Source organism: Pristis pectinata, chromosome 9, assembly GCF_009764475.1.
Source record: "Pristis pectinata isolate sPriPec2 chromosome 9, sPriPec2.1.pri, whole genome shotgun sequence".
Classification (NCBI taxonomy): Eukaryota; Metazoa; Chordata; class Chondrichthyes; order Rhinopristiformes; family Pristidae; genus Pristis; species Pristis pectinata.
This window is the reverse complement of record NC_067413.1, coordinates 6,483,767-6,508,036: the sequence shown is the minus strand read 5'-3', so window position 1 is coordinate 6,508,036 and position 24,270 is coordinate 6,483,767. Positions and strand designations below refer to the sequence as shown.

General features: G+C 42.8%; 1 protein-coding gene across 4 annotated transcripts in view; it reads right to left on the bottom strand.

Moving 5' to 3' along the window:
- Window positions 1–11,590: 11,590 nt before the first annotated feature.
- The window catches only part of pop1 (POP1 homolog, ribonuclease P/MRP subunit), a 36,854-nt gene continuing 24,174 nt past the window's right edge, over window positions 11,591–24,270 (bottom strand). For all 4 annotated transcript variants that reach the window (XM_052023491.1, XM_052023493.1, XM_052023495.1 and 1 more), the window contains 5 exons: window positions 22,235–22,350; window positions 19,902–20,093; window positions 15,802–15,956; window positions 14,037–14,384; window positions 11,591–12,517 (listed from right to left, as the gene is read on the bottom strand). In XM_052023491.1, the coding sequence (XP_051879451.1) occupies window positions 11,866–12,517; window positions 14,037–14,384; window positions 15,802–15,956; window positions 19,902–20,093; window positions 22,235–22,350 (1,463 nt within the window). In that variant the 3' untranslated portion in view covers window positions 11,591–11,865. The remainder of the gene's footprint in view (window positions 12,518–14,036; window positions 14,385–15,801; window positions 15,957–19,901; window positions 20,094–22,234; window positions 22,351–24,270) is intronic.

The following is a 24,270-nucleotide window of genomic DNA, read 5'->3' as shown; positions in this document are numbered from 1 at the left end:
TGCTGAGGATTGGCAAATGGCTTTCAATCCAGATAACTGTCAGGTGTTGCATTTTGAGAGGTCAAACTAGGGTAGGACTTATACAGTGAATGTTAGGGCCCTGGGGAGTGTTACTGAACGGAGAGACCTGTGAGTGCAAGTGCATAGTTCACTGAAAGCGGCATCACAGGTAGACAGGGTGGTGAAGGAGGCGTTTGGCACACTGGCCTTCATCAGTCAGGGTACAGGAGTTAGGAAGTTATGATGCAGTTATATAAGACGTTGGTGAGGCTGCACTTGGAGTATTGTGTACAGTTTTGGTCACCTTGTTATAGGAAAGATGTTATTAAACTAGAAAGAGTGGGGAAAAGATTTACTAGGATGTTCCCTGGACTTAAGCCTGAGTTACAGGAAAAGGTTGTGTAGACTAGCATTTTATTCCCTGGAACGTAGGAGATTGAGGGGTGACCTGATAGAGGTGTATAAGGTAATGAGGGGCATAGACAGAGTGAAAGTCTTTTTCCCAGGGAGAGGGTACTAAAAACAAGAGGGCATAGGTTTAAGATCAGGCGAGAGATTTAAAAGGGACATCAGGGGCAGCTTCTTCACACAAAGGGTGGTGCGTATTTGGAACGAGCTGCCAGAAATAGTGGTTGAGGCGGGCACATCAGCAACATTTAAAAGGCATCTAGATAAGTACATGGGTAGGAGAGGTTTAGAGGGCTATGGGCCAAACGCGGGCAGATGGGACCAGCTCGCTGGGCAACACAGTCGGCATGGACGAGTTGGGCCGAAGGGCCTGTTTCCGTGCTGTTTGACTCTATGACTCTAAGCACAGCCCCAACAACACTCAAGGAGCTCAACATCATGCAGGACGAAGCAACGTACTTGATTAGCATCCCATCTACCTCCTCCACCACCAATTCCATCTACAAAATACACTGCAGTAACTCACACAGGCAACTCAGACAGCACCTCCTGTCCTCACAAACTCTACTGCCACAAAGAAGGGAAGTCTGTGCTGGGAAGACCACTCCCTGCAGGTTTTTGTCCAAGTTACATACAGCCTGTCTTGGAAATACATTGCACTTCCCTCATCAACTGGGTCTACGTTGTAGCAATCCTGAGCCACAGCATTCTGGGAGCATCTTCAACATGTAGAACTTTACCCTGTTATAGGAAGGGCGTCATTAAGCTGGAAAGAATGAAAAGGTTTACGAGGATGTTGCCAGGACTCGAAGGCCTGTGTTATAGGGAGAGGTTGGGCAGGCTAGGACCTTATTCCTTGGAGTGTAGGAGACTGAGGGGTGACATTATGGACGTGTATAAAATCATGAGGGGCATAGATAGGGTGAATGCACTCAGTCTTTTTCCTAGGGTGAGTGGACCAAAAACTACTCAGCGTAGGTTTAAGGTGAGAGGGGAAATATTTAAAAGGGACCTGAGGGGCAACTTCTTTACGTAGAGGGTGGTGGGTATGTGGAGCGAGCTGCCAGAGGAAGTGGTGGAGGCAAGTACGATTACAACGTTTAAAAGACATTTGGACAGGCACATGGATAGGAAAGGTTTAGAGGGATACGGGCCAAATGTGGTCAAATGGGACTAACTTACGTGGGCACCTTGGTTGGCATGGACTAGTCGGGCTGAAGGGCCTGTTTCGTGCTGTATGAGTCTATGACTCCATAACCAATCCCACAGCAAGCAGATCAGATAGGAGCTCACAGTCGAGCCACATTTATTCCAATGTGTTGGCAAACAGTTAATCAGCTAACTGAAAGGGAGTCTCCAAGAACATTCACGTCCTCAGTGATGACATAGCCCAGCATGCCAGTGCTGAAGACAAGCCTGAAGCAGTCACCAGAAGCAGCTGAGTGGCTGATCCATCTCCGATATCTCCCGAGATTCCCACCAACAGCAAATTTGATTCGACATGACTTTCAGCAGTGAATCCAGCATAAGTTACAGGACTAGACGACATTTCACCCAAAATACTCAAAATCTGTGACACAAGAGATTCTGCGGATGCTGGAATCTGGAGCAACACACACAAAATGCTGGAGGAACTCAGCAGGTTGGGCAGCATCTATGGAGGGAAACGAACAGTCGACGTTTCGGGCCGAGACCCTTCATCTGGACTGAGCGACACAGACAAAATGCTGCCTGACCTGCTGAGTCCCTCCAGCAACTTGTGTGTGTTACTCAAGACCTGTGCTCCAGGACTAGCTGTTCCTCCAGCCAAGCTGTTCCAGTTCAGTTACAACACTGGCATCTACTGACAGTATGGAAAATTGACCAGGTATGTGATGTTTCAAGAAAAACAGGACAAATCCAATCTGGCTAGTTATTGCCTGAACAGTCTACTGTCAAACGTCTGCAAGTGATGGAAGCCATTGTTGACAATGCTACCAACTGGTACTGACACCAAAACCCATGTTGGGCACCATCCTGACCACTTGGCTCCAGGTCTCCTCACTGTTATTGCTTTTTCCTTGTTACCACCTCAATGTATTTATATATGGAATGATTTGTCTGGATGGCATGCAAACTAAAGCTTTTCACTGTATCTTGATACATGTGACAATAATAAACCAGTTACCAGCCATGGTCCAAACATTTGAATTTTTGAGAAACAGAATCGATGTTTGCAAGTTAAATCACCCCCAGATCCTCTTGCTGTTTCCACACTGATCATCCATATGGATTTCCACTGAGGACAACATAATCAAAGACCCCACCCACCCCGGACATCACTTACCCCGGACATTCTCTCTTCTCCCCCCTCCCATCGGCCTGAAAGCACGTACCACCAGGCTCAAGGACAGCTTCTATCCCGCTGTTATAAGACTATTGAACGGACCTCTTGTACCATAAAGATGAACTCTTGATTTCTCAATAGACCTCGACATGGCCCTTGCACCTTATTTGTCTACCTGCACCGCACTTTCTCCGTAACTGTAACACTATATTCTGCATTCCATTACTGTTCTTCTTTCTGTACCAACTCGATGTACTTATGTTTGGAATGATCTATATGGATGGCATGCAGCCAAAGCCTCACTTACAGATACAGTTATATCTGTATAATAACCAATTGCCAAAAATGGGTGGGATTTGTTGCCATGCAGCCTGCTGACCAGTTTGTACGGACAATGAGACAAAACACCAGAACTTCCCAGTGGCAGCAGCTACCCCTCATCCCAATCCATTGTGGCGACTGGGTCTCATTTGCAATAAAACAGGTGGGGACCCTATGCAAGATGAGGGCCAAAGCACCTCATTGATCAGAGTACTCTGGAAATCTGGTAGTGATAGTGCAGCCAAAGTGGGGAGAAGCTGATGGTGGTGGGTGGATAAGGCTGTTACTGGAGTGGTGTTGGGCACAGCTACTTTCGGAATGTCCTCTGTTGCCCAGACAAAAAGAAAAGTCAGTAGTCAAAAAACGCGCAGTCTTTACAAGCCTCTCTGTGAGCTGCTGATTTGTTTGATCCGCATGCAAAGGTTGTGTGGTTGGAGGCGGGTGTGAAATGGTGAGTCCTGATTATCTTCACAGGACCTCAGCTCAAACACAATGGGGAAGTCCGGCTACCTCTCATCAAGAACGCCAGCTGCCTACACAGAACTAAAGCTACCATGCCATTCACATTGGCCACATGATGAATAATCACCCATGGACAGTGAGCACAGTACAAGGAGGTAACTGAAAAACCTGATTTTTTACCAAAACCTACAACCAAACCATTATATTTAACAAAGGACTGTAGATTCCAGCATCTGCACTCTTTTGTTTCTCTCAAACCATTATATTTAACAGTCTCTGCCTGAATAATCCATTAAAAAAATAATTAGTGTGATTTTACTATCATTATGCTCATCCAGAAATAGCCATCACATCAAACATTTGGTTATAACATCACAGTTTTATTTTCGACTTCAGTCACTTCACAGTGTCAGCCATGACTCAATGACACAATCTTGACTCATCACAGACAGAAAGATGGGATTTCAATCCTTAGCTAACATTATGACAGGCTAATCATTGAGATTATTGTCATGTGCAGTGAGGTACAGGTGCAGTGAAAAACTTGCTTGCAGCAGCATCACGAGCACGTAGATTCAGACAACACACAGAACATAAATTATACATAAGTTAGACGAGGCCATGAAGCAAAAGTGCAAAACAAGACAGTAGTGCAAAAACGCCATCAGAGACAAGTCCACGGTAGTGCAAGAGGCAGTCCGTAGTGTTCTGTTGCTGAGGTAGGGTTGGGGTTGTGCAGGTCGGTTCAAGAACCTGATGGTTGTAGGAAAGTAGCTGCTTCTGAACCTGGTGGTGTGGGGTATTGGTATTGGTTTATTATTGTCACTTGTACCGAGGTACAGTGAAAAACTTGTCTTGCATACCGATCATACAGGTCAATTCATTACACAATGCATTGAGGTAGTACAGAGTGCATTGAGGTAGTACAGGTAAAAACAATAACAGTACAGAGTAAAGTGTCACAGCTACAGAGAAAGTGCAGTGCAATAAGGTGCGAGGTCACAACAAGGTAGATCGTGAGGTCAGAGTCCATCATTGTATAAGGGAACCATTCAATAGTCTTATCACAGTGGGGTAGAAGCTGTCCTTAAGCCTAGTGGTACATGCCCTCAGGCTCCTGTATCTTCTACCTGATGGAAGAGGAGGGAAGAGAGAATGACCCAGGTGGGTGGGGTCTTTGATTATGCTGGCTGCTTGGCCAAGGCAGCGAGAGGTAAAGACAGAGTCCAAGGATGGGAGGCTTCTGTACCTCCAGCCTCATGGTGGCAGCAAGGAGAGTGCATGACCCAGATGATGGCGATCATTGATGATGATGCCACCCACTTGAGGCAGCGCCTCATGTAGATGCTGCTGATGGTGGGGAGGGCTGTGTCTGTGATGGACCGGGCTGTGTCCACTACTCTCTGTAGCCTCTGGCATTGGTACAGAGAACAAGTGGCATTGCCTTCCCCTGATGGCATTCTGGCAGAAGGTACCAACCATGGTGGAGTGCTGCAGACTAATACATTCCAAGATCCACAAGGCAGAAGCCAGCAAAGGACCAACTGGGAAAGACAACACATAACTTCACTCCCACCAAGCTTCCTCTGCACATAATGCATATGAACAAAGAGCTTAGATGGTATCTTCAAAAACAAGGTTTGCTCTGTGTGTGACTGCACTAACAGTTGCCTGTGTCCGGATGAACTACATAAGTAAATGTTTATTCTATTGTAACTACTTTATTTCATAGAAAATACTTCATTAAAAAGGATTTGCAGCTTGGCAGGACTGCTGCTTTGCATATGAAGTGTTAACTCGAAGAAATTCAGCCTCACCATTGCAAAGAAAAGTGAATTATCCTCAGAGTCCTGGCCAAAATGTATTCCTGTCAGAGCAACAGATTATCTGCTCATTCTCACTTTGCAGTTTATGGGAACTTGCTGTGCACAAATTGGCTGCCTTGCTTCCTATGTAACATAAGGGACCACACTTCAAAATTATGTCATTGTCACAAGGTGTGTAATAGCTAGTGGTCAAGAAAAGCGTTGTGATACAAAAGTTTGTGGCTTCCTGAGGTATCTGCACCATTACCTTAGAGTAGAAAAGAGTTGTCTTTTTTTTAAGAAACCTTGGAAGAAATATGTTAGCTGCAATTTTTAAAAACCAGACAGCAGAACCTTTTTAAACCAGTAAGTTGTTCAACATGAAATGAGGTCATGAAGAAAAACATTTAGATACTTTAAACTGTTGGGTGAATGTGTATTAGATGAGTATTAGTATCACATGTCAGAATTTGCCTAAGAATGCAGAGTAGATCTGGAATTTGGGTTTAAAATATCTAATTCCATGAGGTGTCAAGGTTTGATTGATCATTAAAGTCATTTTATGCTTCAATGGTTATTTTCGACTTTTGCTCCAAGAATCAATTGATCAGTAGCTACAAACCCACTGTTGGAGGAACTCAGTGGGTTGAGCAACATGGGTAGGGGTAAAGGAAATGTTGAAACTTCAGGTCAAGACCCTCCATCAGAACTTCGTAATTCCTTCCCACACCCTCACAGTTGCTGCTTGACCCACTGAGTTCCTCCAGTAGTTTGAATTTTGCTCCAGATTCCAGCATCTGCAGTCTCTTGTGTCATCAGTAGCTGCTCTTCAAAGAAGCAGTGGATTGGCTGGAAAACACTCTGGGGTGTCCTGTGGCTGTGAAAGGCACACAGAAATGCAAGTCTTTTAATTTTTCTCTGGAACTGGAGTGCTGAAGGCAAATCGGTAGAGCAAAGCATTTTCTGAAGCTTTAGTGCCCTCTAAAGGGCCACATTTATAAACCAGCTCAAAATACTTAAAACTGTATATTTAACAAACTTCTTTCAGTGAGGCTGGAAGCAGGTGCAATCAGATTCAGAATTATCATCACTGATGCATATGATGTGAAATTTGTTGTTTTGCAGCAGCAGTACAGTGCAAACACATAAAAAATTACAAATAAATAGTGCAAAATAAAGGAATAATGAGGTAGTGTTCATGAACCGTTCAGGAATCTGATGGCAGAGGGGAAGAAGCTGTTTCTGAATCATTGAGTGTGCGTCTTCAGGCTCCTGTACCTCCTCCCTGATGGTAGTAATGAGAAGAGGGCATGTCCCGGGTGGTGAGGATCTTTAGCGATGGATGCCGCCTTCTTGAGGCACCGCCTCTTAAAGATGTCCTCGATGGTGGGGAGGGTTGTGCCTGTGATGGAGCTGGCTGAGTCTACAACCCTCTGCAGCCTCTTGTGATCCTGTGCATTGGAGCCTCCATACCAGGCGGTGATGCAACCAGTCAGAACGCTCTCCACCGTACATCTGTAGATTTCAAAACAGATGCTGCTCAACCCATTGAGTTCCTCCAGCAGATTGTGTGTTGCTCCAGATTCTAGTGTCTGCAGTCTCTTGTGTCTCCATAAATTTGGAACTACTGATGGGATTAAGGGAAACAAATAGAAAAAACTAAGAAAACCTGGAACAACAAAATCTGCTGGAGGAACTCAGTGAGTCGAGCAGCGTCTGTGGGGTGCAAAGAAATGGTCAACATTTCGGTTTGACACCCTGCATCAGGGCTGAGTGTGTAGAGAGAAGATAACCAGTATAAAGAGGAGAGAGAGAGGGGTGAGACAGGGACCAGTAGGTGTATTTACTTAAGAATGTCTAATAACTTAAGTTTCATTCCTTTAACTTGGAAGATTAAACTTTCAGGGCCAGGGAGTTTGGCAGGAAAAGGACATCAGTTTAAGGTGAGTGGAGGAAAGTTTAGGGGAGATGTCAGAGGCAGGTTTTTTTCTTACACAGAGAGTGGTGGGTGCCTGGAACGTACTGCCGGGGGTGGTGGTAGAGGCTGATACAATAGGGACATTCAAAAGACTCTTAGACAGGCACAAGGATGTAAGAAAAATGGAGGGTTATTGGCTGCGAGGGAAAGGGTTAGATGATCATGGCATAGGTTTATATAAGTCGGCACAACATTGTGGGCCGAAGGGCCTGTACTGTCCTACGTTCTATCTATTTTCTTCTCAAATACCACTGCCTTCACTTCACAGCGATGTTCTTGGTTCGGTGATGGACAATTAGCCAACGTTCACACTATCCCATCGATTTCAGTGCAGAGGCTAACGGACTGTGACAACACAGCCCATGGGGCAGGGTCTCTCTGGCTTCAGATGATGCTGCCCCCCTTCACTGGTATTCCCATTGGAAGTCCACTACATTTGTGCATGAAGCAAGTTTGGACTGAACTTGTAAAATGTTCAGTGCAGAGCAACAATCAACTAAAGTATGAACTACATCACCAGAAGATCAGAAAGGCAACCATGGTTGATGTATACAATGGTCTGAGCAGGCCACCAGGAGTAAAGAGCCTGACATTGAACTTAAAGGTTGTTTCCAAATTGCTGTGTGGCATCACTTGGCTCCCTCCACACCCCATTTCTAATCTCTTTTACCCACTAAACCAGCTGCAATATTTGCAGTCCTCCACGTCTGCATCTCTTGACTGAATTTAATAACTCCATCATTAGCCATTATGTCACAGCTGCCAAGCCCTTTCCTGAACCAATGCTGTTCCCCTCCCCACAAGATGCTTCTTGAAACCTCTTTCACAAAGTTTTGGATCACCTGCCTCGTGGGATCTGTCAGTCATACAGCATGGAGACAGGCCCTTCAGCCCAACTTGTCTATGCCAACTGTGTTGCTCAGTGAGCTAGCCCCATCCACATTTGGCCCATAGCCCTCTAAACCTCTCCTATCCATGTAATTATCTAGATGGCTTTTAAATGTTGCTGATGTGCCTGCCTCAGCCACTATTTCTGGCAGCTCATTCCAAATACGCACCACCCTTTGTATGAAGAAGCTGCCCCTGATGTCCCTTTTAAATCTCTCGCCTCTGATCTTAAACCTCTGCCCTCTTGTTTTTAGCATCCCCTCCCTGGGAAAACAACTATATGCTTTCACCGTGTCCATGTCCCTCATGATCTTATACACCTGTATCAGGTCACCCCTCAATCTCCTACATTCCAGGGAATAAAGTCCTAGTCTATACAACCTCTCCTTGTAACTCAGGCCCCCAAGTCCAGGCAACATCCTGGTAAATCTTTTCTTCACTCTTTCTAGGTTAATAACATCTTTCCTATAACAGGGTGACCAAAACTGTACACGATACTCCAAGCGAGGCCTCACCAATGCCTTATATAACTGCAATGTAACTTCCCAACTCTATATACTCAGTGCCCGGACTAATGAGGGCCAGCACGTCAAACACCTCCTTCACCACCCTGTCTATCTGCGACGCTGCTTTCAGTGAATATGTCATTTGATAATGTTCCGATGAAGCACCTGTTTGCAAAGTTAAAGGTAACCATGTGGAATTGAAATAAATACCTCAAACAATAAAATGGTGAGAAATTAGTAAACCTTGGAGGATGGGGATTCTTGGCATGCTGGTTCATGAATGTGCAGATGCAGCAAGTAATTAATGTGGCAAATAGTATGTTTGCACTTCAGCCTGTTTGAAATGAAGGTTACAGTAAGGAAGTCTTAGAGTCATACAGCACAGAAACAAGCCCATCCACCCAACTCATCCATGCCAACCAAGATGCCCCTCTAAGCCAGTCCCATTTGCCCACGTTTGTCTCATATCCCTCTAAACCTTTCTTGTCCATGTCAGTTAAATGTTGCTATTGTACCTGCCTCAGCCACTTCTTCTGGCAGCTCGTTCTACATACACACCACACTCTGCGTGAAGAAGTTGTCCCTCAAGTCTTGCTGACACTGCACAGGGATTTAGTGAGAATTAAATATGGAACGACAGGTAAATGAGAAAATTAGCAGTGGACTCACACAATTTAACCTGATGATGGAATTTAATCTCCCACGTGCTTACATTTCTGGATTGCCTGCATCTCAACCTCATCCTTCTGCCGACTTAATCTGTTTAATCCAATTGCAGATATTTTTACATGGTTCATGAGCAGCATGTGTTACAGATACATCACTGGGTTAACAGTACATTAGACAAAAATCAAAATGCAGATTCTGGAACTCTTAAATAAAACAGAAAATGTCAGAAACACTCAGCAGGTCAAGGAGCGTCTGTGGGAAGAGAAACAGACTTAATGCTGCAGAAGGTCAAAAGTTCTTCATCAGATGGATTTTGGAAGACTTGCCAGTTACTCAGGCTGGAATTTTCACTATTCATGATTAAGCAAATCATAAATTATTTAGCATACAGGGTGAATGCACACAGTCTTTATCCCAGAGTTGGGGAATCAAGAATTAGAGGGCATAGGTTTAAGGTGAGAGGGGAAAGATTTAATAGGAACCCGAGGGGAGACTTTTTCCAAATACAGAGGGTGGCACGTACAGTATATGGAATAAGCTGCCAGAGGAAGATCATGACATTTAAAAGCCATTTGGACAGGTACTTGGATAGGAAAGGTTTAGAGGGATATGGGCCAAACGCGGGTAAATGGGACTAGCTTAGATGGGCATCTTGGTCAGCATGGATGTTGGACCAAAGGGCCTGTTTCCATGCTGTATGACTCTATGACTCTGTACTTTTATACCTACTGCAGCACAGAAGGAATCTGTTCATCAGATCCATGCCAGCTCCCAGCAGAGGAATCCCATCCATTACATTCCCCCTCTATGTATTTCTTTGTACCCCTGCAACTTATTCTCTCTCACACATCGATCTTTAATTCTTTTACTGTTTAGCTACTCCAAGGAGAAATTTACGGAAGTCGATTAACTACCAGCACATTTGGGATGTGGGCACACTCAGCAGAAACCCACATTGAACCTGTGTCCCGGGAGCACTGACCATTGTCCTACCATGCTGCCCCATACAAATTGGAGTGGAACAGAAAATGCTGGATGGACCCAGGAGGTGAGACATTTGTGGAGAAAATGTTTTAGTTCAATGATCTTCAATTCTGAAGGAACTGTTCCCTCTGCACTGCACTGGTTCGCTCTTCTGTCTCCAATACCCATCCCTCTTCTCATCGCACCTTCCCACGTAACTGCAGGAGCCACACCTGCTCTTTTACCTCCTCTCTTCTGTTGCCCAGCACCCTGAACATGTTCCAGGTGAAGCAGTGATTTACTTATGCTTACACTTTAGTGTAGTGCTCTGTGTTCATGATGTGGTCTCAACACTGAGAGCGAGAGCGAAACCACACACTGGAGCACCCGGAGGAAACCCACGCAGGCACTGGCAGAGCGTACAAACTTTTTACAGACAGCGGCCATAATTGAACCCGGGTTGCTGGCACTGTAATAGCGTTACGCTAACCGCTACACTACCGTGCCTGAGGGTTATGAGGGGCATAGATAGAGTAGCAGAGTTTTTTTCCCCAGAATGGAAATGTCAAAAACTAAAGGGCAGGTGCCTACGGTGAGGGGGGAAAGTCCAAAGGGAATGTGCAGGGCAAGTTTTTTTTTTCCCCCCCCACACAGAGAATGGTGGGTGCCTGGAATAGGCTGAGACACAAAAGATGCTGCAGATGCTGGAATGTGGAGCAACACATAAAAAATGCTGGAGAAACTCTGATGAAGGGTCTCAACCCAAAACGTCGACTGTTTATTTCCCTCCATAGATGCTGCCTGATCTGCTGAGTTCCTCCAGCATTTTGTGTGCTGCCCAGAACAGGCTACCAGGTGGAAGCAGATACGATAGTGGTGTTGAAGAGGCTGTTAGACACATGAATTTGCAGGGAATGGAGGGATATGGATCATGAGCAGGGAGAAACTGAACAGAGAGTGGATCCACTCAGTCCACATGTATTAACTCAGTTTCCCAGTGCCTTGTGTAAACCAGCATTTTCTGTCTTATTTCAAATTTTTGGCATTCAAGTGCATTTTACTTCTGTCATGTACATAAACTTTATACCTTTAAAAAGTTAACACAGGCATAAACCAAATAACACTGGTCCCAGCAGCTCTATTTTTCATTGTGATGAAGCCTATTGGACCGATTTCCTGTTCAACTCATTCTATGCGGACATAATGTCTGATCAATCCTCTGGATTCAAACACACTGATTACAATTAAACAAGCAAGGGTTCAGTTTAATGTCAGTAAAATATATTTCAGTCACAATGAATTTCAACTATGTGCAGACCAATGCAAGGTGATCTTGTCAGCACTGCATGGTTGGAAACAGCAAATAAGAAACAAATCCGTTCATAGAGTCATCTTTGAGTCAGTTAGCATCAGAATTCAAATTCAGCTTAATAGGATGTACCATTTAATTGAAGACAAGAGCTCTGGTCTTTGGAGCGAAAATATAAACATTAAGCTTCGAGATATCACCTGCAATTTGCACTAGAATCTAGCATCTTTTTAAACTTCAATATTTATTTTAGCGAGGCGATACTGCAGGGAAGCTGGATTCCTCACAAGTACAAGGCCACGTTTCTCTGCTGGTTGATTGGACAACATATGCAAGAGACCCAATAAACTAACAAATCCCAAGGCTTCCCCACAGCCTACATTCAGTGAAAAGTCCCCTTGGCTTACATATCCGATTGCAAGTCTGGAGCAGTGGGACATCACAGCCTGTGGCTGGTCGGGCCATAAGCCAAGAACCAAATCCTTTCGACAACTGGAAACCGGTTTTAAGTCCTGACCTCCAGAACCACTTTCCAGATCTTCTGGCAAAGCCCCTTTCTTCTTCTTCTTTAAGGTTTTAATCTGGCGTTTGAAGGGGTCTCTGTGCTTTGGTTCTTGAGGAGCACAATTCTTAGAGTCGGAGGCCGTAAGCTGGAGGTCTTCTTCAGAAGGGATACAAATTGTTGCATTAGCAATGGGACAGCCCTTTTTCAGTGGTGACAGTCTGGCCCAGACAAGGAACCGGGGATAGGAGCACTTGATGGAATTCACCACATCTGCTGCCATCTGCACTTGCAGAGACCCACTGGATTGTTTAGCCTGCTGACCACGGCTTGATGTAGGGCGACACCATGCAGACAGCTGCTTCAACAACTTTCTGCTCCTAGAACAGAACAGAAAAATTAGTATCTACAACATCCTGCTAATCAATTGAGGACACTCACTGCATTTTGTAATATTTTTCAGAGCACACATGGCATCAAGTTGGAAACCAGATACTCCAGTTTGAATTGCGAGTATGGCACAAGAGGGATACAGGTTCAGAACAGTAAGAGAAAAACTTGGGACAGGTATCAAGGTCAAAGTCAAGTCTACTGTCGTACACACAAGTACATGTGTGCACAGGTGCAATGAAAAACTTACTTGCAGCAGCATCACAGGCACATAGCATGATACAAGCAGCATTCAAAGAAAAACCTAAACTAAACACAATTTTTACAAGAAAGAACACAATTAGAACAAATAAAAGTCAAATTTAGTGCATTAAAATCATTCTTCTAAGCACACACAGTGCTCAGTATGTAGGATGGACACTCAAATCACAACAAAAACCCTGAAATCATAATAAAAATAATTAGATACTGCAAAGGGGGCACTTTACGCCTTTCAGAGTGAACAAGTTAGATAGAACAGCATTCCTGATCCATTATTATTTTATCGCTGTATACTCTTTCCCCTTTCCTTCCTAAACTTTGACCAAATTGAAGTGAAAACAGTGAGCAGCTTAAATGGAAAATTATGTACAGAGGGACCTTGGGGTCCAAGTCCATAGCTCCCTGAAAGTGGTCACACAAGTCGGTAGGGTGGTAAAGAAGGCACATGGTATGCTTCCTTCATTGCTTGGGGCATTGAGTACAAGACTCAGGAAGTCATGCTGCAGCTATATAAAACTTTGGTTAGGCCGCACTTGGAGTACTGTGTATGATTCTGGTCACCCCATTACAGGAAGAACATGGAGGCTTTGGAGAGGGTGCAGAAGAGGTTTACTGGTATGCTGTCTGGTTTAGAGGGTATGAGCTACAAGGAGAGGTTGGACAAACTTGGGTTGTTTTCTCTGGGGAGTCGCAGGCTGAGGGGAGACCAGATAGAAGTTTATAAAATGATGAGAGGCATAGATAGGGTAGCCAGTCAGAATCTTTTTCCCAAGGTAGAAATGTCAAATACTAGAGGACATGCACTTAGAGAGGGGGAAAGTTTAAAGGAGATGTGCAGGGCAATTTTTTTCTATATACAGAGTGGAAGGTGGCTGGAACAAGCTGCCAGGGGGTATGGTGGAAGCAAAGATGATAGTGCCATTTAAGAGGCTTTTAGATTGACTCATGAATATGCAGGAAATGGAGGGATATGGATCATGTGCAGGCAGAAGAGATTAAGTTTAATTTGGCATCATTTTCGGCACAGAGATTGTGGGCCGAAGGGCCTGTTCCTGTTCTGTGTTCTATAAAAGTGCAAAACACTGAAGCTCTTTTAGCCGTAATTAAAATCCTGATCACCAAATCAAGGTATCATCCTTCTACTGCTCCTTCCCAATAAAAGAAAAGACTCCTTTCAGGGGGACATTTTCATCAGCAATATCTAATGACTTTTGATGGACTTAGGAAAAAGGCAAGTCACATACAGACCTTAGGATGGGAACATGACCACTTTCTGCTGGAATGTCTTTAGGACTTGGAATCTTTGGCTCAAGAACAACAACATTTTCAGAATCCTCTTCCATTTCCTCCTCAGGCTCAGGCGTTTTCTCTTTATCTGACGATTGCTTGGATGTTTTCCCTTCATTTGCACCAACTGGTTTCTTGTTGGAGATCTGCACTTCGGACTTTAACTCTGATTCTTTGCCACCGACAGTAGGTTTGACACCAGTAGCTTTGCTCTTCTCTTCCCATTCTTCTACAAGTTGCTGCCAAGGACAGCGAAATGGACTCATGGTGCCATAATGGATATAGTTGGGTCTCTTGGCTGGTGGATATCTAGAGAGAAACCTGGTTACTTAGTCTACAGAACAAATGGGTAAAACTTCAATTTAACATTATCAAGAGAATATTTCTACAAAGCCCTCTAAGACAATTATATTAAACTATGATAAAGCCCATGAAGCCCAGGAGTTTGCAGATGCTGGAATCTGGAGCAAAGAATAAACTCCTGGAGGAACTCAGCGGGTCGAACAGGATCTGTTGGGGGGGTTGCGGAGGAACTGCCAACATTTCAGATTGAGACCCAATGTTTTTGACCCTAACATTTTAGGTGTTTCCGTTCTGACCCTGATGCAGGGTCTCGACCTGAAACATTGCCATTTCCTCTCCTCTTATAGTTGTTAAATCCCATGTTCATTTTTTGTAAGTTTGCAATAAATGTTAGTTCAGCTGGACTTTTAAATGGCACACGTATATCATCTTTTTATTAGGTGATGTTCAGACTTTCATTACTCTAAAATTAAATCTTTAAATCTGGGACAAGAATGTTTAAGATTTAGCTACAGGTGAACCAGCATGCAGTGGTTCACAGTGCTCAGTTCCAGTTAGTGGACAAAAAGAAGTCACTTGCAGTAGGGCAGCACGGTAGCATAGCGGTTAGCATAACGCTATTACAGCGCCAGCGACCTGGGTTCAATTCCCACTGCTGCCTGTAAGGAGTCTGTACGTTCTCCCCGTGTCTGCGTGGGTTTCCTCCAGGTGCTCCGGTTTCCTCCCACATTCCAAAAGATGCACGTTATGTTGGTTCCGGAAGAGTGGCAACACTTGCAGGCTGTCCCCCAGCACATTCTTAGCAACGCAAAAAGATGTATTTCACTGTGTTTCGATGTACAGGTGACTAATAAATATCTTATATCTAGGGGGCAAAGCAGTGTGGTGTTAAATTAGAATCCAGAGGCTTGGACAATGGACCTGATAGAAGAGTGCGCAGTCACCTCGAACCAAGAAAACTGGTGGAATCAAACCTGCACCAGTTAGGCACAGAATCACAATGAGTGGAAGTGTAAAGAAGCACATGATTCATTCCATGCGAAGCTTTGAAATTTTTAATCAACACAACTTCAACTGGAAACTGAATTCCAAAAGGTAGGAAATCAAAGCAACAGAGGCAGATTTTCTTGTTTCCACATCTGAAGGTGTCAGGAGAGCTGATTGTATCAAATACCAAAAAACTGAAGCAGGGGTATGTGATAGAGGATTCTAGTCATATTTCCAGCCTGTTAAATTAGTCCCATTACAGAAGAGTAACTCCCAACTTAATCTGCCATCTAAAAGTCTCCAACAAAGGATGCAAAAATCTTGCCCAAAATGTTGACCCAAGTTTGTGCACTGTGATGGGAGCTGCTATGTACTTCTGTTTTTATTTTGCATTGTTAAATGCTGACAACGCTACCTGAATCGGATTGCTGCTTACCTCTTGTATTTGTCCATCAGCTCCTTCTCGGTCACCTCACTGTGCCGCATGCCAGCTGGGCAGTCTGGAAAATCATCTGGGAAACGTGGGATTCCCTGGTACTGACAATGCTTGACTCCCTCTTGCAAACCTCCTACTCGTACACCCCTATAGATCTGACATAATAGTCACAAAATTTCATGTATGATTAAAACCTTTGACCATGGACAATGTTTTGCCTGCTGGAAAGAAAGGAGGAACTTAAAGAAATGGAGAAGGCATCATCTTTATCTATTGAGTGAATTGAGGGTGGAAAGAGGTGCCAATGGAACAGAGAGAGAATTGGATAAAGTAACTAGTCAGCCTCACAGTAGAGAAAAAAATGCTACCTGGAGGAACTCAGCGGGTCAGGCAGCACCTGTAGAGGGAAATGGACAGTTGACATTTCGGGTCGAGACCCTTCATCTGGACAAAGAGTAGAGGGGAGATAGCCAGTGTAAGGAGGTGAGGGGGTGGGGTGGGGCAAGTGATAGCCTATTAGAAGTGGGTAAGATTCCAAAGATGAAAATTAATAGTCACTCACTTAAAAATATAATTAAAAGCAGCACAGCTTTGTAGAAGTCATGCCGTGTCTAACAAATTAAATAAGAATTCTTTGAGAAAGTATTTCAGTACATTGAAGAGAGGAAAGCAGTAGACATTCAATAAGATGCTGCCTTGTGCATTAATGATGACAGCACGGTACTGTAGCGGTTAGCGTAACGCTATTACAGCGCCAGCGATTGGGGTTCAATTCCGGCCGCTGTCTGTAAGGAGTTTGTACGTTCTTCCCATTTGACTACGTGGGTTTCCTCCAGTTTTCTCCCACATTCCAAGACATACGGGTTAGTAGGTTAACATGGGTGTAATTGGATGGTTCAGGCCTGTTGGGCCAGAAGGGCCTGTTACTGTGCTGTATAAATAAAGCTTTTAAAAATAAATTTATGATATGCAGTATCAGCAGTACAACAGGCTGGTTGGATGACCAAAAAACAGCACTGGATAATTGACGTTTGAGGACTTGAACAGAGCGAATGGTAGCTTGTCCCACTGTTGAACAGCACAGGATTTGATCTCAAAATACAACTACAAAATCTGGCCTTGATTTTACAAGATACAATAGCAAAATGTACAGACAAAACAAAAAGTGAAGCATGGTTAACTGTGAGAAGGATCGCAGGCAGGTTGATAGATTACATAGAATAAGCACAGATCAAGGCCACTTGGCCCAACTAGTCAATGCCAGTGTTTGTGTTCTGTAGGAGCCTCCTCCAATCTCCCCTTTAAACACTTTCAAATAATTCTCCCTGTGATAGTGAATTCTATATCCTGCTATATCCTGAGCACTCTCTGGGGAAAGGGGTTTATTCTGAATCCACATTTGATTTCTTTGTAACTATCTCAAATTGAAAGCACATTTGCCATTACGTGAAACACTTCCTCTGTGTCTACTCTATTAAAAGCCTCCATAACTTTGAAGATAATCTGGAGTCCCTTTCAAGACACTGGGCAGATGACAAACAAAATTTAATGCAGGGAAATGTGAGATTTTGGAACAAGGAACAAGAACATAAATTCAGTAAATTAAAAATCTTTAAATGCAAGAGAAGCAGACAGACTGAAAAAATCCAGTTAAACAAGTCTTTACCAGTGACAAGTTGACAAGACTGTTCGATACAGGAAAATAGGATGCAAGTTTTCAAATAGGCTTCCAAATAAGGATAGTGCTGAAGTTATTCACCACATTACAGGCCCTCCCCAGGTTACGCATATGCATAGCCTGTACATAGGAGTGAGCATTTGGGTGACCAGTGGGATGGATTTGCTGACTGCTGCAGGCATCTTCTGCTGGGTGCGAACTCAATTTCTGCCAAAATCGTTGCATCTTGCAGAGAAATCTGAATGGTTGAGTTAATCACCCTCTTCTAATTACACATTGCTCTTGATTGGTCTATGTTTTTTTTATTTAAATAAATTGCCAGGTGGCCACATGTCCAACTTGCGAACTGTTCGGGTTAGGAACAATTCTCAGGAATGGAACGCCGTTGTAATCTGGGGAAGACGTGTAGTAGAAATGCATTAAAATAAGACTCCAAAAGAGATGGACAACAAAGAGCATGAGATGACACAGAAGAGATTCATCATGACACCATTTGGATTGAGAAATAGAAGCAGCAACAGGCCATTCAGTCCTTCGAGCAGGTTCTGCCATTCATCAGATCGTGAATGATCTTTTATACCAATGTCATTTTCCTGCACTATCCCCATTTTCCTCAATTCCCTTGATATATTCAGGAATTTATTCTGTTTAGAAAGAACTCAATGACTGACCCTCCACTGCTCTCAGGGGTAAAAAAATTCTGAAGATTCACCTCCCTGCGAATGAAGAAATTTCTGTTCATCTCAGTCCTAAACAGCCTAGTATAGTGTCCAATCATCTGCCCTGTTCGAATTCTGTAAGCTTCAATAAAATGTGTTCGCGTTCTTTTAAAGTCTAGAGAACACAAGCCCAGTCTACTCAATCTCTCCTCAAATGGAAAATCCACCAAACCTGGGACATGTTTAGTGAATCTTCACAGCACTCCCCCCTATGGAAATATATCCTTTTGTGTTTTTTTTTAAAAAGACAGACAGACCAAAACTCTACACAATACTCCAGGTGTGGTCTCACAAAGTTCCTCTTTGATCAGAAAGGAACATATCTTTAACCCCTGTTCACAAATCCTCTTGTAATGAAGGCCAACACATCATTCACTTTTCTAATTGGTTGCTTCACCTTCATGGTTGGTCTCAGAGACTTGCATAAACAGAAACCTATGTGCCTTTGACTATCAATATTACACAATCGCTCACCAATTAAAAAAAGTCGGCTCTTCTATTCTCTGAACCCAAGTGTATAACCTCACATTTTTCTACACTGTATTGCAACTCCCATGTTCTTGCCCACTCATTCAGTTGGTCTATATTTCCTTGAACCCTCTTTACATCCTCCATACTCACAACCCCCTCTGATTTTATCAGATCATAAACAGCTGGGGCCCCAAGCACAGATCCCCACCGTACCCCATTAGTCACAGCCTTCCAACCTGAGAAAGATCTGATTTTCCCCACTTTCTTTTCTGACAAACCAACTGTCAACACATCCATCTGTTCCCTGCTTCTCAGTGTGCTCTAATCTTGCTGACCAACCTCCTGTGTGGAGCCATACAAGAGGTGTTCAGTTAGGAAGGAAAGCTTGGTAATTGGGGCTTCCTTCACCAGATCACAGGCTAGGGTATCTGACAGAGATGGTCACAAATGACAAGGACTGTAAAGTTGGAACAAATTTACGGCGAGAGGTGGAAAGTTCAGAGGAGATTGTGCGGGGCAATTTTTTTTCTTTTTACACAAAGTATGGGTGCCAGGAATGTGCTGCCAAGGGTGGTGGTGGAGGCAGGTACAATAGAGGTGCTTAAGAGGCTCTTTGATAGGGAAATGAATATGCAGAGAATGGAGGGATATGGACCACGTGCAGGCAGAAGGGATTCGTTTAAATAGGTGTCATTAGCTTACTTAGTTCAGCACAATATTGTGGGCTGAAGGGCCTGTTCCTGTGCTCTAAAATGTTCCAAAATTATTTTTGTTGACTGATGAATTTAACCAGAGCAAATAAATGTAATGAAGCTATCAAACAAATGAATAAGATAGGGATTTCTTTTTCCCTTTCATAGTGTGTTACTGGTGGAAGAACACATTAAATTATTAGGCACTCCAAATATTCCCAAATTACGTAGATTTGCTGGCTTCTGGTAGAGAGCTTAGGCCATCATTTGTACTTCTGAGGAAAACAAAAATGGATCTTTATGTGAAAGACAAAGAATCGAGGGAAGGACAATCCAACAGAACCTCTGCAGAGAATCAACAAATCGACATGGTGAAGTTGGACTGATCAACCTACTGTGCTGCACAATTCTGCAACTGAGACCATTTGGAAAGGAGTGCAGTGAACCAACCCAAAATTTTGAATTATATCCAAGAACAATACACATATGTACACAAACACAGACAGATCTCAAGTTGAATATTACTGCACGTAACATTACCAAGGGAATCCAGAATGCCATCCCCCATCCTTTTGGGAATAGGATATCCCAGCCACTCCCCCAACCGATGTTCTCTTTTCCAGCCACCTTCCCAGGCTGCTGCACCAACAGGATGGGAATCTTGGATTCCTGTGGCCCCAAATTCAGTTGAGATCCAGGGACCAAGAGCTTGCTTTTCATCTGATTTAGTTCCTGAGACACAAGACAAACAACAGCATCTTTAACTTGACAGCAAGACACGAGTTGAATACCACTTTGGCTTTAATCACTTTTAAAATTACAAAAATTCCAACCTAGCTTAGTGAGAATAACCAACAAAACATTTAAAGCTTTGCTGCAAATTTGGTTTATTTAAACAATGTTACAGCACAGTTGGAACCCATTTTCTATATAATTTATCAGCTTCTTGCTACAGTAATCCAGAACTAATACCACTGTCCCACTTTCTCTAATGCCCCTCCCTTCCCACTTTAAACATTTATTTACTCTTGTAAACAAGTGTCTTCGCACTTTAAACATTTCTTTACTCTTCCAATACGAAGTGCAGCAGTCTCTGCCTTAGCTGTTCCCTGTAGAACACTTCAAATAAGCGCATACATCGAGAACATATTTATTAAGCATTTCCACATTCCCGTACTGCACAGGACTGTCGTATTCCAGTACAAGTATTGGGTTGGCATTTGTAGCGAGGTACGAAAATGAAATTGCTGCAGGTAAATGGTGCAATCATGACACACTGAGGAGATGAGGAATAAGGAAATCAATGTATAATGGAGATGCAAAATATACCAGGCAGCCAAGAACAGCCAATCAACAGAGGAAGACAATAGATGACTAGGCTAAGCATTAAAACCACTAGACACTTTAGCGTTAAGGTAGTTGGGTAACTAGCCACTTAGGATCACCAAAATGGTCATGATTACATTTGATGGGCTGCCAATCACCCGTTGTATATTACTATTGTATCTAGAATGCCTAAAACTCAATGCATTTGATTTTTGGGATACTCTTCCACCTACAATCTACACCTCACGATCTACCTTGTTGTGACCTTGCAGCTTATTGCACTGCACTTTCTCTGTAGCTGTGACACTTCACTCTGTACTGTTATTGTTTTCACCTGTACTACATCAATGCACTCTGTACTAACTCAATGCAATTGCACTGTGTAATGAATTGACCTGTATGATCGGTATGCAAGACAAGTTTTTCCACTGTACCTCGGTACAAGTGACAATAATAAACCAATACCTTATCTCCTCTGTGTATGCTTGATTGAATAAATGCTTGCTACATCTACCTCTCTGATCTCAGAGTGGCTCCTCAACCACAACAAGGTAAATGCCAGTTTTATTTATAACATGGGTGTCAAAATCGTCCCGACACCTGCATTACATTGGGGTTGCATTGTATTTAGTGCGCTGGTGATTTAATTTGCAATAAAAACATATCTAGGCAGTGTGGTCTTTACAACATTTTTTTAAACATGGTCCCATAGGTTCAGAGTCAAGAATTTTATATAGCTTTCTGGGTTTATTAACATGGGACAAGTCAAGCAGGTACAGAAAGGTAGGGTGTGCTGAATAAGCTGTTTTCAGACAGGACTAAATTTTGTTCTCAGTATCTGTGGCAGTTATAAAATGGGCAGCACCCACCACTCCTGATCAATAGGCAGCTTAGTAGGGACACTAGGTCCAAATCTGAAGAAGCCATAGTCAAGTACATAGTTAATGCTCTGTTCTAGAGACATTAGTTGATGATTACGCACTGCTTCAGGATACCAGGGATAACTCCCCTCCTCTTCTTCGAAAAGGTGCCATGGAATCATTTGCATAAAGAGCCATATCCAAGAGATCACACCCCTGGCAATGCAGCACTTACTCAGTACTGCACTGGAGTGTCAGCCGAGATTCTGGGCTCATCACTCTGAAGCAGGAATTGAACACGTCCTTCTGATTCAGAGGCAAGGGTGTTAACCATACATAAAAATGGGCTGAAAGAAGCAATAAATCCATAAAGCAGCACCAGCCAGTTGGAGCAAAGAGAAAACATTTGGAGGAAAGAATTTAACCCTGAACTGGCAAAACCCTAATCACTAGAGTTTAGCAACACTTTGACCACTTTGCACTAAAATGGACTTTGTTTTTTTGTTCTGATTGTGTTTTCTTGGAAAAATTGTGTATAATTTGTTTATGTTTTTCTTGTGAATGCTGCTTTTCTGGTGCTACATGCCTGTGACGCTGCTGCAAGTAAGTTTTTCATTGGACCTGTGCACACATGGACTCGATTTTGACTTCGAAATACTCTGTGTTCCTTCGCTGCAGTCAAATTACCTGTTCGGAAATTTTAGTTTCTGTGACAATATTGCGGATGTTCCGGTCCCAGATTTGACTCTGAGCACATTCTGAGGGAATTCCTTTCAGAGAAAACTCCTTAACTTTTTCCAGATCTACAATGCAAGGGAAAATCATTACAGAAAACATTTATTAGTCACATATTGTATTCAGAATGCACACAGTTCCCACTTACGTGGTAGGTTTGTTATTTTCTAGACACAAGTAGTAAAGGCATGGGGATGTGAAAACAGAAGGCCGGGAAAGGGGAGAGTGGGAAGCAAAACAAAAAATAGCAAGATAACAAGTATGATTTGTAGTTGCTTTGTTTCCAAAATAAAGCAGGATAGAGAATGTTGTGACGTGACTATCTTAAGATAGTTCTTAACTTGCATTTCATTCTCTTTCTGGAAACAAAGATGATTTTTAAATTTCTTTTGAACAACCACAAGTACACTTCACCAGCAGCAGAATGAGGGAATTCCTACAGCCGTTATAAAAGAGAACAAAAGCACAAAGTTATCAAACTAGCAAGAAAACATAACTCAAAACCCACCGAATGGTACAGATCCTGCAGAAACAATCAGTGTCAGTAAACACACGTTAACATAGGAATACATACAGCACTGAGGTCATCTCTGCTGTTCGGAAAGGAATTAAGAAATGTTCTGTGGGTGGTTGGAAGCATATCCATGAATTCAACAGGTACACTTGTGTAGTCCATTGAAATCAGTGCCCCATCTGATAGGTGTTTTTTTTTAAAATACAAGTTGAATTCTAAAAAGGTAAAACCCACTCAGAAATCCACAATGTCCTATTCAAGCTTAAGGCAAGTGTTTGCTGCCCTTGCACATTTTTAGATAAGTTTACAAGCAGAACTTTTAAGGGTTGTTAGAATTCCATAAAATCTCATTTTTTTTTAGATATAAACAGAAATTGAAGGTGTTGACCATTTTCTGCCAACCTTCTATGAAGGTGAATATAAGCATTCAAGGTCTGTGAAGCAGAATGGTTCAGTTAACATATGGGACACATTTGAAGAGGGTGTTGCCTATTTTTCACTCCCATGTTTAATGAAGTCAGACAAGCCAAAAAGAGAGACACTAAATATTGAAAGCAGGACTGCCCCAAAGCTTTTGGAGTTGGAGGCTAGTTATATATCAAATTCAGGGCATTAACCTGGAACATTAACTGTCTTGATCACCACAGATGTTATCTGACCTGCTCAGTATTTCCAGCTTTTTATGTCAAAATTAGTAAATAGGGCATGTTTGACCTTACCTTATCGTAGGTTCTGCACACATCAATGCGAGACAAAAAACAGTAAGAAAGAAAACAAGACAGAATTGCACGGCAATGCTAAAGCAGAAAATATGTCCAAAGCATTTGTTCCAATGACATAACCAGATAAAATTTGATTCCAAACAAAAAAAAAACTGATATTAGGTGGGGTGATCAAAAGACCGGTCAAAGATGTGGGTTTACGGCTGACATAAAAAGATAAATATATAAATCTAGGCTTCCCTCAATACCTTCAAAAATATTGTATTATTTTCCATCAATATAACCAACATTTCAAAAGCATTCCATCTGAGATGGTGGCTAAGGTCATTAGTAGATTGTGTGTGTACATAGAACGTGCAAGGAAAAAGTGGAAAAAAATCTTTGTGGGTTTCTGCTGAAAAATCTGCAAGTTCTGAAGCTGCCAAAAGAGCTGTCTGTTAAAAAAAATGCTCCAAATATCTGCATTTTGCTTTGGTGAAATCATCCTGTGTTGCTATGGCAGAGCCAAAATATCATTTTGGGGTATTTAAATTAAATGCTTACACATGGCTTATTAATCTTTAAAAACAGGAGGGTTGCAGAATATTTAGTCCAACAAAATATATGATGCAGAAACAAGTTGAGGATATAAAGGAACATCATGGCAATGAGAGCAAAATTTCAGTAATTAAAATTACTAATGTGATAAACGGCTCATCTGGCAAAAAATACAGGCAATTAAAGACATACACAACAACAGTGTGCCCTGTAAG